This window comes from Rana temporaria, chromosome 4, assembly GCF_905171775.1.
Source record: "Rana temporaria chromosome 4, aRanTem1.1, whole genome shotgun sequence".
Lineage (NCBI taxonomy): Eukaryota > Metazoa > Chordata > Amphibia > Anura > Ranidae > Rana > Rana temporaria.
In genome coordinates this window covers 65,924,608-65,939,522 of record NC_053492.1, presented here as the reverse complement: position 1 = coordinate 65,939,522, position 14,915 = coordinate 65,924,608, and the positions used below count along the sequence as shown (strand labels likewise).

The 14,915-nt window shown below is 45.7% G+C and overlaps 1 protein-coding gene across 3 annotated transcripts in view; it reads right to left on the bottom strand.

Annotated features, from left to right (window-relative positions):
• ATAD2B (ATPase family AAA domain containing 2B) overlaps positions 1-11,372 on the bottom strand; it is a 202,656-nt gene extending 191,284 nt beyond the window's left edge. For all 3 annotated transcript variants that reach the window (XM_040348522.1, XM_040348524.1, XM_040348523.1), the window contains exon 1: positions 11,081-11,372. In XM_040348522.1, coding sequence (XP_040204456.1) covers positions 11,081-11,191 — 111 coding nt within the window. In that variant the 5' untranslated portion in view covers positions 11,192-11,372. The remainder of the gene's footprint in view (positions 1-11,080) is intronic.
• Between the last annotated feature and the right edge of the window lie 3,543 nt (positions 11,373-14,915).

Sequence of the window (14,915 nt, the reverse complement as noted above, 5' to 3'; positions counted from 1 at the left end):
TACAGTTGTAAACACACACTAGGTGAACCCTAACTCCTACAGCGCCCCCTGTGGTTAACTCCCAAACCGCAACTGTCATTTTCACAATAAACAATGCAATTTAAATGCATTTTTTGCTGTGAAAATGGTCCCAAGAATGTGTCAAAATTGTCCGAAGTGTCCGCCATAATGTCGCAGTCACGAAAAAAATCGCTGATCGCCGCCAATAGTAGTAAAAAAAAAAAAATAATAAAAATGCAATAAAACTATCCCCTATTTTGTAAACGCTATAAATTTTGCGCAAACCAATCGATAAACACTTATTGCGATTTTTTTTACCAAAAATAGGTAGAAGAATACGTATCGGCCTAAACTGAGGGAAAAAAAATGTTATATATGTTTTTGGGGGATATTTATTATAGCAAAAAGTAAAAAATATTGAATTTTTTTCAAAATCGTCGCTCTATTCTTGTTTATAGCGCAAAAAATAAAAACCGCAGAGGTGATCAAATACCACCAAAAGAAAGCTCTATTTGTGGGAAAAAAAGACGCCAATTTTGTTTGGGAGCCACGTCGCACGACCGCGCAATTGTCTGTTAAAGCGACGCAGTGCCGAATCGCAAAACCTGGCCTGGGCATTTAGCTGCCTAAAGGTCCGGGGCTTAAGTGGTTAAGGATGTTTGCCTGCTGGTGACTGGCTCCTTGGAAAAGCAGTGTTGTGTCTTCTTTCTGCTCACACAGGGTCTAATAATCTGCATGACTTTCCAAGAGTTTCTGCATGTCTATATGTTACATGGAACTATAAACATTACATATTTTCCTTTTATGCACATTCCATAAGTCTTAGTTCCCTGTGGAAGCGGCGAATCACTGTTGTAGCTGCTACTACTACAGTGATCCTCGCTATCTTCCGGATCCCATGCCAAGTGGCCGCCTTGTTGCATAATAACCAAAAGGTGGTGGGTCTACCTATTTTATATATTCTTGAACGATTTACTGTGTACCGATATAGTCCATTTGCCCGCCTGTCCCTTTTTGGGGCTTTCTGGGTCTTGGGATACCCTTAGCCCTACTTCTATCAAAGGTGGTAGGGGTCATTCGCTCGGGTGCCATTCAGATAATGCCTGGCATTTTCTCAATGATTTGAGCGTGTTTTTGGGGGGTGAAGTTGCACATAACACGGAGCTGTAGGAGGGAATCGCCGCTCCTGAGGCTCTGTAGCCGCCTGTGGTAGGGGCAGTGTGGTGTGGGATTCAGTGCATCGCACACGCCTTTATTTAATTTTTTTAATCTTTTTTTGTACATATTTTTATTTAAAGTGTACAAAAGCAAGGTGCATTGGGCTGTCTTTTTTTAAACGGTATACAAATATGCAGCATCTCATGGTCTGACTGCCTGTAATGTTTTTCCTTGTGTACCTAAACTGATCAGCTCTACCATGGTAGTGGAACCCTACGGCTGACTGCTGCGGACGGAACACTGGGTGGCTAAGGAAGGCAGGTTCACTGGAGCACTAACAGGGATCCCACAGGGAGCTAGAGCCCAAGATTCCCCAGGGCGCGGAGTCTAAGACAGAGCCTCTAGTGGCGAGGATGGACTGGGCTGCAACTGGATCCAGGTCGCGGACCCCAAAGTCCCCTAGCTCATGATCACAGTAGGCTAGAGAGGACAGAGGGGAAGCAGCAGCTCAGGATACAAGAGATAGTGAGGGGATAAGAGGTGTCCAAACTTTTTTCAGAGAGGGCCAGATTTGATGAAGTGAACATGCGTGAGGGCCGACTATTTTGCCTGACATTCTTTGAACCATTAAAAAAAGTCTAAGTGTGTTCATCCGAGCATTAATAAACGGCCTAACAAGAATTCTCTTGCCTTTGTGGCTGTGTGTGGTGAAGAGATGATCTCGGGCGTGTAATTTGGATTTAAAAACGGAAGTTTCAGGAAAAAAAAGAATTTTAAATAAAGAACTGTGAAGATAAATAAGGGTCAGTGCCCATCAATGCAGCCTAATCAGTGTCCATCACCATTGCCATGAATGCAGCCTGATCGATGCCCATCTGCAGCCTCAGAGGGGACAGTGAGGGGGGCAGGATGAGTGCCAACAGATTACATAAAGGAGAATCTCCCGTTTACTCAGCGGCCTCTCTAATACGACGTGCCGCCTCCTATGATAGACAGAACAGTCGTCCAATGGCAGCCCATGAGACGGGACTTTCTATTACAGATGCCGCCGAGTAAACAGGAGATTCTCCTGTATGTAATCTGAAGGCACTTCCCGCCCCCTCTTTGTCCCCTCCGAGGCAGCGTCGATAAACACAAAATATAACTTTTGAGGCCCTGGGTGCCACAAAAAATAATTATATATCTCCACATCACCAGGGGGGGCGTACTAAACTGGAACGCAGGCCGCAATTGGCTGGCGGGCCGGACTTTGGACATGCCTGCTGTACATGGACATGTGTGTGTATAGATGACAACACAAAAGGTACATGTATAGTATATGCACATCGCAATAGGTGTATAGAAGACAACTCAAAGGTGAATGCTGTACATGGACGTCACAATAGGGGAGATTTACTAAACCTGGAGAGTGCAAAATATAGTGCATCTCTGCATAGAAACCAATCAGCTTCCAGTTTGTTTGTTTTTTTTGTCAAAGTTTATTTGAACAAGCTGAAGTTAGAAGCGGATTGGCTACCATGCAGAGCTGCACCAGATTTTCCACTGTTCAGTTTTAGTAAATCAACCCCAATAGGTGTATAGAAGACAGTCCAAAGGTGAATGTTGTACATAAACATTGCAGTGTGTGTATAGAAGACAACGCAAAGGTGAATGTTGTACGGGGACATCACATTAGGTGTATAGAAGACAACGCAAAGGTGAATGTTGTACATGGACATCACAATAGGTGTATAGAAGACAACGCAAAGGTGAATGTTGTACAGGGACATCACAATAGGTGTATAGAAGACAACGCAAAGGTGAATGTTGTACATGGACATCACAATAGGTGTATAGAAGACAAGGCAAAGGTGAATGTTGTACAGGGACATCACAATAGGTGTATAGAAGACAACTCAAAGGTGAATGTTGTACAGGGACATCACAATAGGTGTATAGAAGACAACTCAAAGGTGAATATTGTACAGGGACATCACAATAGGTGTATAGAAGACAAGGCAAAGGTGAATGTTGTACGGGGACATCACAATAGGTGTATAGAAGACAAGGCAAAGGTGAATGTTGTACAGGGACATCACAATAGGTGTATAGAAGACAACGCAAAGGTGAATGTTGTACGGGGACATCACAATAGGTGTATAGAAGACAACGCAAAGGTGAATGTTGTACAGGGACATCACAATAGGTGTATAGAAGACAACGCAAAGGTGAATGTTGTACGGGGACATCACAATAGGTGTATAGAAGACAACGCAAAGGTGAATGTTGTACAGGGACATCACAATAGGTGTATAGAAGACAAAGCAAAGGTGAATGTTGTACGGGGACATCACAATAGGTGTATAGAAGACAACGCAAAGGTGAATGTTGTACAGGGACATCACAATAGGTGTATAGAAGACAAAGCAAAGGTGAATGTTGTACGGGGACATCACAATAGGTGTATAGAAGACAAGGCAAAGGTGAATGTTGTACAGGGACATCACAATAGGTGCATAGAAGACAAGGCAAAGGTAAATCACAGCTAGCTCTTGCATTACTATAAGATAGTTTTATGCACACAGAGAATCCAGGAATACAAGCTCAGTTATCCTGACCCTGCCAGGAGAAGACAGAAGGTGCAGTTCATCTGCATAACGAGAATAGCAAGATTTCACAAGTCCTGCAGAATAGAGAGCTGAACATTCTGTACAGAAATTCCAAAAGGTACACACTCCGTTCATGGATCATGTTCAGAGGTGCCTCAGAGCGATCATTACCCATAGTGCAAGAAGTCATCAATTACTATATAGAAGCCATTTACATGTATGGATTGGGTGACTGTCTCGTGTCTATGGGCACTCTACATGAATGCCACCCAATCATGCCGAATAAAGTACCAGGAAGACCTCCACAGACACACGTCCTTCCATTCTGGGGAGAGGAAAAGTCCTGACACTTACACAGGACAAGGAGAAGCTCCAGAATCAAGAGTTGGACCATGAAGTTGACATTAATCTGATAAATGTGGCCTTCCCAGGCTCCCTCCTCCATTATCAGCCTGTCAACATTTTTACATTTAAAAAATGTAAATAGCCCATTTTAAAATGACATACCTTAATATCCACAGACACCATCACTGGGTCTCGATGCTTGTCTATGCAGTGCAAGCAGATCATGGCTGGTGGGAGGGTCAGCAGAGCAGGGGGATGTCTATAGCTTACTTAAAAGACCACAGAACCTTTTATCAGTGCTCCCTCGGCCCTGATGGGAGCAGTGGGCTGGCTTCCATGAGAATTTCATGCAATTATAATAATGGTTGATGGGTGGCCGTCCATCTGTAATGCTCACACATGAAGCCAAGCACAACCATTGCGCTTCGCTGCAAAGACGCAGAGCCTCCTCCCCTTGTAATGAGCAACTATGGCTGCCTCCATAAACAATTACAAAATATACATATAAATATTACAAGATATTTATAAGACCACTTTGCTTCCAGATCTCCTAAGTATTGATTTGCATAAAATATAGAAAGGGGGTCACCCACCCCTTTAAAGCTGGTGATGCTTAGAGAAAAGGGAATTCATTGAACCCATCCCATACAGGATTCTCCCCCAGCAATCCCAGGCAGCCATAAAAAAAAAAAAGTAAGCAGCTAGAATTTGCAAGTCATGTGAAATGACCCAAAGCATGTGGACCGTTTAGACTCCTAATCTGATTGGACAAGGCTGTTCCTCCTGCTACAGTCACCCAGAGAGAGCCGGGTACATGTGCCCACTGTATGATCTGCAAGCTCAGAAACAATCCCAGCCTAGGAAGTCGGCTCCAAACACTGCTAGGCAGCTGCTTCTTTGTTTACATTCGATGACGAGCGTTGCGTGCTGCCCCTAGATGAACCTTAATGCTTTGCCTGCATTACAAGCCTGTAACATGAACCCACTTCACATATCTACATGATCTGTACACTGCTCAATGTATTCCACACTTCTCACCAATCATTAAATGATAGAAAATAATTATTCCAGGGAACGATGATGAGGAGAGCCTGTTGCTAGATTGACCAATATTGATCATGTAACATTCCCTATAGAAAAGGAAAACACACGTGATCCTGAGCTTTACAGGTCAGACTATACAAGCTCCTCGGCCAACCTTCACATATCAGACATAAAAGGTAAACAGGTCTAACAACTTGCAGCTTCCCTTTAAAGCTGGCCGTACATAGATTGGTTCAGCAAGGATCCAATCCATGTCAGACCCCTGACATCTCCCCTTTGAGACAGAGAAATGGAAAGGGACTAAGGACACAGATTCCCCAGTCCCTTTCTCTGCAGCCTTAGCTAAAATGAATGGAGAGAAGCTCCTCTCCATTCATAAAATTGAAGCATCGTAATCACAGGTTCCGATGTTTCAGTTATGTGAATGGACAGTCAGTGATCACTGACTCTGTTCATTCTGAAAAGGTAGGAGCGGGATTTAGAGGCTCCTACCTCCGCTCTCCATCCTGACAGATCGAGGGGGGGGGGGGCAGAGAGCAGCACGGAGGGAGGGGGGAGAGCAGCACGGAGGGAGGGGGGAGAGCAGCACGGAGGGAGGGGGGAGAGCAGCACGGAGGGAGGGGGGAGAGCAGCACGGAGGGAGGGGGGAGAGCAGCACGGAGGGAGGGGGGAGAGCAGCACGGAGGGAGGGGGGAGAGCAGCACGGAGGGAGGGGGGAGAGCAGCACGGAGGGAGGGGGGAGAGCAGCACGGAGGGAGGGGGGAGAGCAGCACGGAGGGAGGGGGGGAGAGCAGCACGGAGGGAGGGGGGGGGGGAGAGCAGCACGGAGGGAGGGGGGAGAGCAGCACGGAGGGAGGGGGGAGAGCAGCACGGAGGGAGGGGGGGGGGGAGAGCAGCACGGAGGGGGGGGGAGAGCAGCACGGAGGGAGGGGGGGGGGAGAGCAGCACGGAGGGAGGGGGGGGGGAGAGCAGCACGGAGGGAGGGGGGAGAGCAGCACGGAGGGAGGGGGGAGAGCAGCACGGAGGGGGGGGAGAGCAGCACGGAGGGGGGGGAGAGCAGCACGGAGGGGGGGGGGGGAGAGCAGCACGGAGGGGGGGAGAGCAGCACGGAGGGGGGGTGGAGAGCAGCACGGAGGAGGATACAGGGACAGTCAGCGGTGGTGGGTGGGGCTTTGGGGGAAGTTACAAGCAATGATCAGCGCTGTACAACTTTAACTAAAGCATTTGGAAAGGGGGCAGATCAGTGCTTGCAACTCCCCTGGCGCACCGATCACCCTGACTGCACAGGTATCGGGTGAAGCATCGGAGCATTTCCCCGAGTACAAGTAATGCTCGGTATCGGTACCAATACGAATATCGGTATTGGGACATCCCTAGTGTGAATGTGTAAAAAGTACACACAGAAGAGAAAATGTCCCTTTTTGGAACGAAAGATTCCGGGAAGAAAATTCCCAGAAAGGAAAGAAGATTCCCAGCCACGGAAATTATTTTCTGTAGCAACACGAGGTGAAGTTGAAGGCTTGGTTGGCCAAATTTCAAAATCAATGGTGGCACCATCGGATCAAAAAAACGCACATTTCTGATTTTCAAAATAAAATTCTTTAAAAATGCGACCATGTATGACCAGCCCAATTGTGTTGATAAGGAGTGAAATATTTCCACCATCCCCACATCCATCGGATCTAGTAGTGTCCACAATAAAACAACCTTCTTTCTTCACTACAACAAGCACCTAGCAGGACACAAGAACGTCTCCGTATAGACGACACTTTAGACATCTGAAACTTCTTCCAACGTGTTTACTGAAGCAGACAGCAGAACACAACACTGGAAAACCACCACAATGAGAAGCAATTCCATACATACAAGAAGCAAATCAATTCTAATGAATAAATCTTCATAATAATGAGAAGTGATGCAATTAACTTTCATGGTTTAAAATGGCAAAACAAAAACAAATCAAGCTAATCCCCTCCCCCAATTCATATGTAAAGGAGGAGAATATATAATACGTATACATGCAATTCTCAAAATATACATCACTTGCAAAACTTCTAGGCATAAAGCACTTTCTATGAGGAATATGTAAGGATAGCAAAATGAACGCTGCCTTTACTGACGTGGGTATTTTTTGTAACTATATTGTATCCGAGCGCCACAAACCAAAAAACACAATTTAATTCATTTTAAATATGCAAAGCAAACTCCCCCGCCCAACCATGGCTCCATGCTTTATTTTGTTGAGAAATCACTTTGAAAATCCCCCAAACATTTCTATCCACGACCATCTTGAGTAAAGGTAGATGATTTGTGTAGCATTTACTTTCTGGAATCCATCTGTCCTTAGCTTAGGCATGCAGACAGGGGGTGTGGTTAGCTGAGAAAACCCCTCCTCTCCCCCAATGACTCCTGGGATGTACAGTACAACATTATTTGGAATCCATCAAGTAACTGAATAGACAAGTAAATATACCTTCTGATTTACTAAGGATTGAAAATAGTCAATGTAGATTGAGAGAGCAACATTCGGCTTTATAGTGAGCTCTGAGTGTCACCCTGAAGCCGGGTTTACTGACTACAAAGTCCAGAATATGGAATAAGCCTGCGGGACAAGAAGTCATTCTTCACTGGCTACATGTTTGATCAGGTTGGCTACTAGCTGGGCAGTAGACCAGGATCAGGCATGACGCTCCACAGATTGTACCTTAGGCTGGGTTCACACTACTACACTTTCATCCTACTTTGCTCTGCTACATTTGTCCTACATTGGTCCTGCATCCATCCTACTTTCATGAACAGGATACTACTTTGGTCCGACTTCAATGATATTCAATGGGCCTGAAGTAGGATCAATGTAGGACCAAAAGTAGTACAGGGAGCATTTTCAAAGTCGGACCGACTTGTGTATGACGCTACAAGACGCTCTCATAGGGAAACATTGAACACAGAGCAAAGTAGGATGAACGTAGTGTAGTAGTGTGAACCCAGCCTTAGAAGCCATGTCAATAAAAGCTGCTCCCAGCTACTCGCAGTTCCAGTAGAACAGAATTGGGGTGTCAGCCATTGGACAAAGCCTGCCTGGCTGTGTGTAATTGCAGGGAGGATCTGAATAGGTGCACAAGTTGAGAAATCTCATGTCAGCATTCAAGGTGTGCCTAGGAAGCCGAGATTCTACACAGTGTCTTATATACAAAGCAAAAAAACGACAAAATCAGAAATGCCAAGCAAGGCTCTGGAAAGGGCTGAACAGACCACTGGTATACCTGATGTCACCAGTGAGGGCGCCCTGGCGGCTGTGACACTCCGCAACAAAAAACAGAACTTTTGTTCTTTTGTACAATTCAGAGAACAACCCACACTGTAAACTAACATCTGCTGAGCCCACATTACACCCACACAACAGCCAGACTATGACACTGTATACCAAGTCCCTCTGTGCCTGAAATACAAAGAACAAAACAAGTGTCCTGGGATCCAAGCAACGCAACTTCTAACACACACACACAATATAATAACAATGCACACACACACACACTATTGTAACAATGCACACACTATTGTAACAATGCACACACTAATGCAACAATGCACACACTAATGCAACAATGCACACACTAATGCAACAATGCACACACTAATGCAACAATGCACACACTAATGCAACAATGCACACACTAATGCAACAATACACACACTAATGCAACAATACACACACTAATGCAACAATACACACACTAATGCAACAATACACACACTAATGCAACAATACACACACTAATGCAACAATACACACACTAATGCAACAATACACACACTAATGCAACAATACACACACTAATGCAACAATACACACACTAATGCAACAATACACACACTAATGCAACAATACACACACTAATGCAAGGGGGGGCGCGTCTGTTTATTAAAAGCCAGCAGCTACACTTTTTGTAGCTGCTGACTTTTAATAAACTTAAAAAAAAAGTGGAACACCCCTTTAAGTCATGGGGGTGGCTCTAGGAATTATTATTATATACGGGATTTATAAAGCGCTTACAGTTTGCGCAGGGCTTTACAACACGAGGGCAGACAGTAGAGTAATAATACAACTCAATACAGGGGGAATCAGAGAGCCCTGTTCGTTATTATTGGTGCCTCTGTGCATTTGCCAAACAGCCGGGCATTTTTTCTGCAGGTAAGCATGCGGTTTACACACCGTGACTGCACAGAGGTGACCCTCGCCGTAATTATTAGCAGTATGAGACAGACAAGTGCGGATCTCGGTCTTATAATACATTTTGAGTTTCATTAAAAAGTAGAAAAAAAATGAATAAAAACGGGTAAAATTTTGGAATTATTAGAATGACACAGAGCACAATACCTGTCAATAGGTTATACAGCATTAAATGTATCACTATGTAGTACAATAGGGGATCAGACAGGATGTGACGTATAGGTCTGTCCATATACACCGCTCCCGGCGCATCTCTATGTGCGTGTTTGCACAGCGTTTGCAGGTACAGCGGCCCCTTCATTTCAATAGGGTGCCCTAGTAAAAAAAACGCCAGGGAAAGGTGTACCCAAATCTATTTTTTTCAAAACTGCACTGTGTTGAATCGCATAGCACTGGTTCAGCCTGAAATCACACACAGCAGATGGCAGCACTTCTGCTGCAACAAGCTCTTTTTTGCCGGCTGAGGTAGGGGGCAGTGTGGTGCACAATTCTGCAAACACTCAGCTCCCTTTTTTTTGTATGAACTTTATTGGAAGCGCACAAAATCTGTGAACTTTATTGGAAGCGCACAAAATCTGTGAACTTTATTGGAAGCGCACAAAATCTGTGAACTTTATTGGAAGCGCACAAAATCTGTGAACTTTATTGGAAGCGCACAAAATCTGTGAACTTTATTGGAAGCGCACAAAAGCCAAACTTTATTGGAAGCGCGCAAAAGCCAAACTTTATTGGAAGCGCGCAAAAGCCAAACTTTATTGGAACTGCGCAAAAGCTAAAAACTTTATCGGACGTGCACAAAAGCCAAACTTTATCGGACGTGCACAAAAGCCAAACTTTATCGGACGTGCACAAAAGCCAAACTTTATCGGACGTGCACAAAAGCCAAACTTTATCGGACGTGCACAAAGCCAAACTTTATCGGACGTGCACAAAAGCCAAACTATCGGAAGCGCACAAAACGTACGAACTTTATCGGAAGCGCACAAAACGTACGAACTTTATCGGAAGCGCACAAAACGTACAAACTTTATCGGAAGCACACAAAACGTACAAACTTTATCGGTAGCGCACAAAACGTACAAACTTTATTCATGGCAATGTACAGAAGTGCGATACACGGCGTTGTGCATTTCCACGCGCTTCAGTACGGTGCGATAAAATGCTGCAGGTCTGCACCATGCAATAAACGCTCTGTTACCGCATGTTAGTGGGACTTCAGTTGACAACGTTGGGGGGGCATTAAAATTGAACAGCACCGTATCGTGAAGCCATCCGCCTTATAGGGGGCTCTCTCTGTAATAAACATTATATGCCCAACACCCAACCTACAGCCCAAGGGCCACATGTGGCCCCCTGTAGGGCTCCTGGCATGAAGTCAGTGATCTCTGACAGTCTCATATTGCATGTGTCTCCTCAGAGGTGTGAAGGAGTCTCTATATACTGGATTATTATGTGGGGCCCTATTGAGGTGTCAGGGGCCACATATAATTATGGGTCAGATGGTAGAGTAGTGACGTATTTAAGATATATATGACATCACACGGGTCAGGGCTCGGATGGTGACCCCGGTTGAGCCCCTCAGAGAGTCGTGTAGCCGGTCTCCCTCCTCAGAAGCCCCGTCCCCGGTGGGTGGGAGGCCCGGACAGACACAAAGGCCTTCCCCCCCTCGTCCTCCCCGGCCTCTCCCGGCTCCCCAGCACGTTCTCCCCCTCACCTTGTCTATCTCATCTATGGCCGCTAGCCGCCGGCTCTGGCCCGAACGGGTCCTGGAGGAGATAAACTTCAAATCGCGGCCCTTCTGGACGCTCCGCCGAGTCTTCACCATGGTTCCGTCTGGCCCTGTCCCCCGGCTCCTATTCTCTTGTCCCCGGGCCGCCCAGCGTGCACGGCTTCCCCTCACAAAATCCGCTGGACACCGGCTTCCCTCCGGATCAGGCACAGCCGCCACCGGCCGCCATTTCCCTATTCTCTTTCTCACTTCCCAGCTGGCTTGCGTTAGCTTTCATCCGGGCGCCAGGGGGCGCTCTCCGGCCTGGCTTTAATGGCTTGGGTTCCCCGGTCATGTGACGGAGCGGTGAAGCGCCGGGCGCCATATTTGTATGGGTCTCTGTGCCTCTTTATGGGGGAATTAGAAGCGGACCTATCTTTGTGAAAAGACTGGGGATGTCTGCTTTTTGTTGTTTGTAAAGTAGGTTTTCACAGCCTTGCATTACATACTACTTTGTGAGTCGCTGGCCTGGAACAAGTCTGTAGCCAGCGATATGTCGGGACACTTGAAATGCCAGGACTGGTTCTGGGTCAGTGACTCCCCTGTCCCCTGAGCTCCCCATAAAGATAGTAGTTGTGGAACCTCAGACTTCCAAAAGAAGTCAGTGGAAGCCCCCATATTCCTATATGTTAAATGAGGCCTAACAGGCCTGAGAGCCTGACCATCAGTCAATAAGGTCACCTTAACCCCTTGGTGCCAACTCACACCAGGGCTTTAACCACTTCCATACAGGGCTGTTATACACACATCCATACCAGGCCTATTCTGCACTTCTCTCCTACATGTACAAATCATAATTTTTTTGCTAGAAAATTACGCAGAACCCCCAAACATTATATATGTTTTTTTTAGCAGACACCCTAGGGAATAAAACGACGGTCATTGAAACGTTTTATCTTGCACGGTATTTACGCAATCATTTTTCAAACACCTTTTTTTTGGAAAAAAAATTGTTTCATGAATTAAAAAAATAACAAAACAGTAAAGTTAGCCCAATTTTTTTGTAAAATATGAAAGATGATGTTACACCGAGTAAATAGATACCTAACATGTCACGCTTTAAAATTGCGCACACTCATGGAATGGCGCCGAGCTTCGGTACTTAAAAATCTCCATAGGCAACGCTTTGAAATTTTTTACAGGTTACCAGTTTAGATTTACAGAGGAGATCTAGTGCTAGAATTGTTGCTGGCACTCTAACGCACGCGGCGATACCTCACATATGTGGTTTAAACGGCGTTTACATATGTCGACGGGACTTGTGTGTGCGCGAGCTTCTGCGCGCGAGCTACTGGGGACAGGGGCGTTAAAAAAAATGTTTTTTTTTTTTTTTTTTACATTTTTTTTTTTTTTTTTACACTTTTTTTTTTTTTTTTTTTTTTATTATCACTTTTATTCCTATTACAAGGAATGTAAACATCCCTTGTAATAGGAATAGTGTGTGTGACAGGTTCTCTTTATGGAGAGATGCATGGTCAATAAGACCCCGCATCTCTCCTCCAGGCTGGAAAGCATGAAATCGGTGAAAAAAAATTCACCGATCTCATGATTAGTGTTGCTTAGCAGCCGCAATTGCGGCTTTGTTTACTTACGGGGACCCGGGCGTGACGTCATCACATCGCGCCTGGGTCCTCCGACGGTCATAGAGATGACTGGTGACCATCTGGTCACCAGTCATCTCTATGCTTCCTGCCAGCGCCAGACGATTGATACGCCGTCGTATCTCTGAGTCTGGCCGGTCGTATCTATGCGCCTGATTCATAGAATCAGTTACGCATAGATTTCTGTTAGATCCGACCGGCGTAAGTCTCTTACGCCGTCGGATCTTAACTGCATATTTACGCTGGCCGCTAGGGGCGTGTACGCTGATTTACGCCTAGAATATGGAAATCAGCTAGATACGCTAATTCACGAACGTACGCCCGGCCGACGCAGTACAGTAACGCCGTTTACGTTAGCCTTTTCCCGGGAAATAAAGTTACCCCTGCTATATGAGGCGTATATGCGGCGTACCAATGTTAAGTATGGCCGTCGTTCCCGCGACGAAATTTGAAAAATTTACGTCGTTTGCCTAAGTCGTCCGTGAATGGGGCTGGACGTCATTTACGTTCACGTTGAAACCAATGACATCCTTGCGGCATACTTTGGAGCAATGCACACTGGGAAATTCCACGGACGGCGCAAACGTCAATCACGTCGGGTCAGGGTTAATTTACATAGCACACGCCCACCTCTTCACAATTTGAATTAAGCGGGCTTACGCCGGCCTATTTACGCTACGCCGCCGCAACTTTCTTTTGAGAATACGGCACTTGCCTGTAAAAGTTGCGCACAAACATACACCATTCTACGTGAATCTACCCCTATGTTTTTCCCAACGCGATTCCTCTCCAGCCTGCCTTGCATACAGACGTTCATGTCAAATCCCGCCCGACCCGTGCAGTGACGTACAACACGTACGACGGCACTATAAGGGGAAGTTCCATTGAAACGGCGCCACCCTTTGGGCTGCTTTTGCTGATCCTCGTGTTAGTAAAAGTTTGGTGAGAGACGATTCGCGCTTTTCAGTCTTCGTGCCTTTCAGTCGGTTACAGCGTGACAAATGTGCTATCTCCATTACGAACGTTAGTTTTACCAGAGTGAGCGCTCCTGTCTCATACTTGATTCTGAGCATGCGCGTTTTTTTTCCTCAGAAAAGCATACACACGAGCGGTTTTCACAACGGGAATCACAGCGGGGAAAAAAGAGAGCTGGTTCTAATTTACTTGTGGGCAGTTTTCTCGTCGGGAAAACTGCTATGGAGCATACAGACGGACGGTTTTCCCGACAAAAAAAAAACATGGCAGTTCTCCCATCGGGAAAACTGGTCGTGTGTACGAGGTATCGCAGTGTTCAGCTAATGCCTGCTTGATGTCTGTTATCTCAACCTTTCTTTTTCTGCCAAGTTCATTTCTCTCTTTCATTTCTTGGCTAATTAGATTTGGGACCTCTTGGTGTTTCCTTGCCTCTGTGAATAAACCAGCTCTTTGTAAAGTCTGCAGGTTTGTAGAGATCTTCTCTTTTTTATACTCTAGGCAGATGTTATGCTTTTCAGTGTAACAGAAATGTTTCATGTTATCTGGAACATTAGAACCAGTGGCGTTATGTCTCCTATTAGAGTCTCATGATCCTTTTCCTGTGCTGGCAGAGTAGGCATCAAAACTTTTTGGAAAGTTTCTCCAGGCTCACAACAAATTTCATCCAGGACTAGTTTTGGGGTGGGAATCTTCAGGTTTCTTAATTTCACTATCAAAATCTTCCTGTGGAGAAATGTTGTTGCTTAAAGGAGTTGTAAAGGAAAAATTATTTTTGCTTAAAATTAATGTCTGCAAGGTAGACAGACAGAATAGTGTAATGATTCTGTTAAAAAACTAGTAAATACCTATTAAATTCCTTCATCTATATCACCTCCGGCGTTCTAGTTTCTGTTCTCTCATTCACTTCCTGGTTTGCGGCGCTCGTTCATGTAAGAACTACATTTCCCAGTATGAATTGCGGCACGCCCAGTAATTCACACCTCCTTGAAGTCTCTAAGGCCGGGTACTAACGAGCAAACATGTACGATGAAACCGGTCCGTCGGACCGTTTTCACCGTACATGTCTGCCAGAGGGCTTCTGTACGATGGCTGTACTAACCATCGTACAGAAGTCCGCGCGTAAACAATACGGGGCGTGTCCGCATCGTCGCCGCGACGATGACGCGGCGATGACGCAGCGACGTGGGCGGGCCTGCCATTTGAAG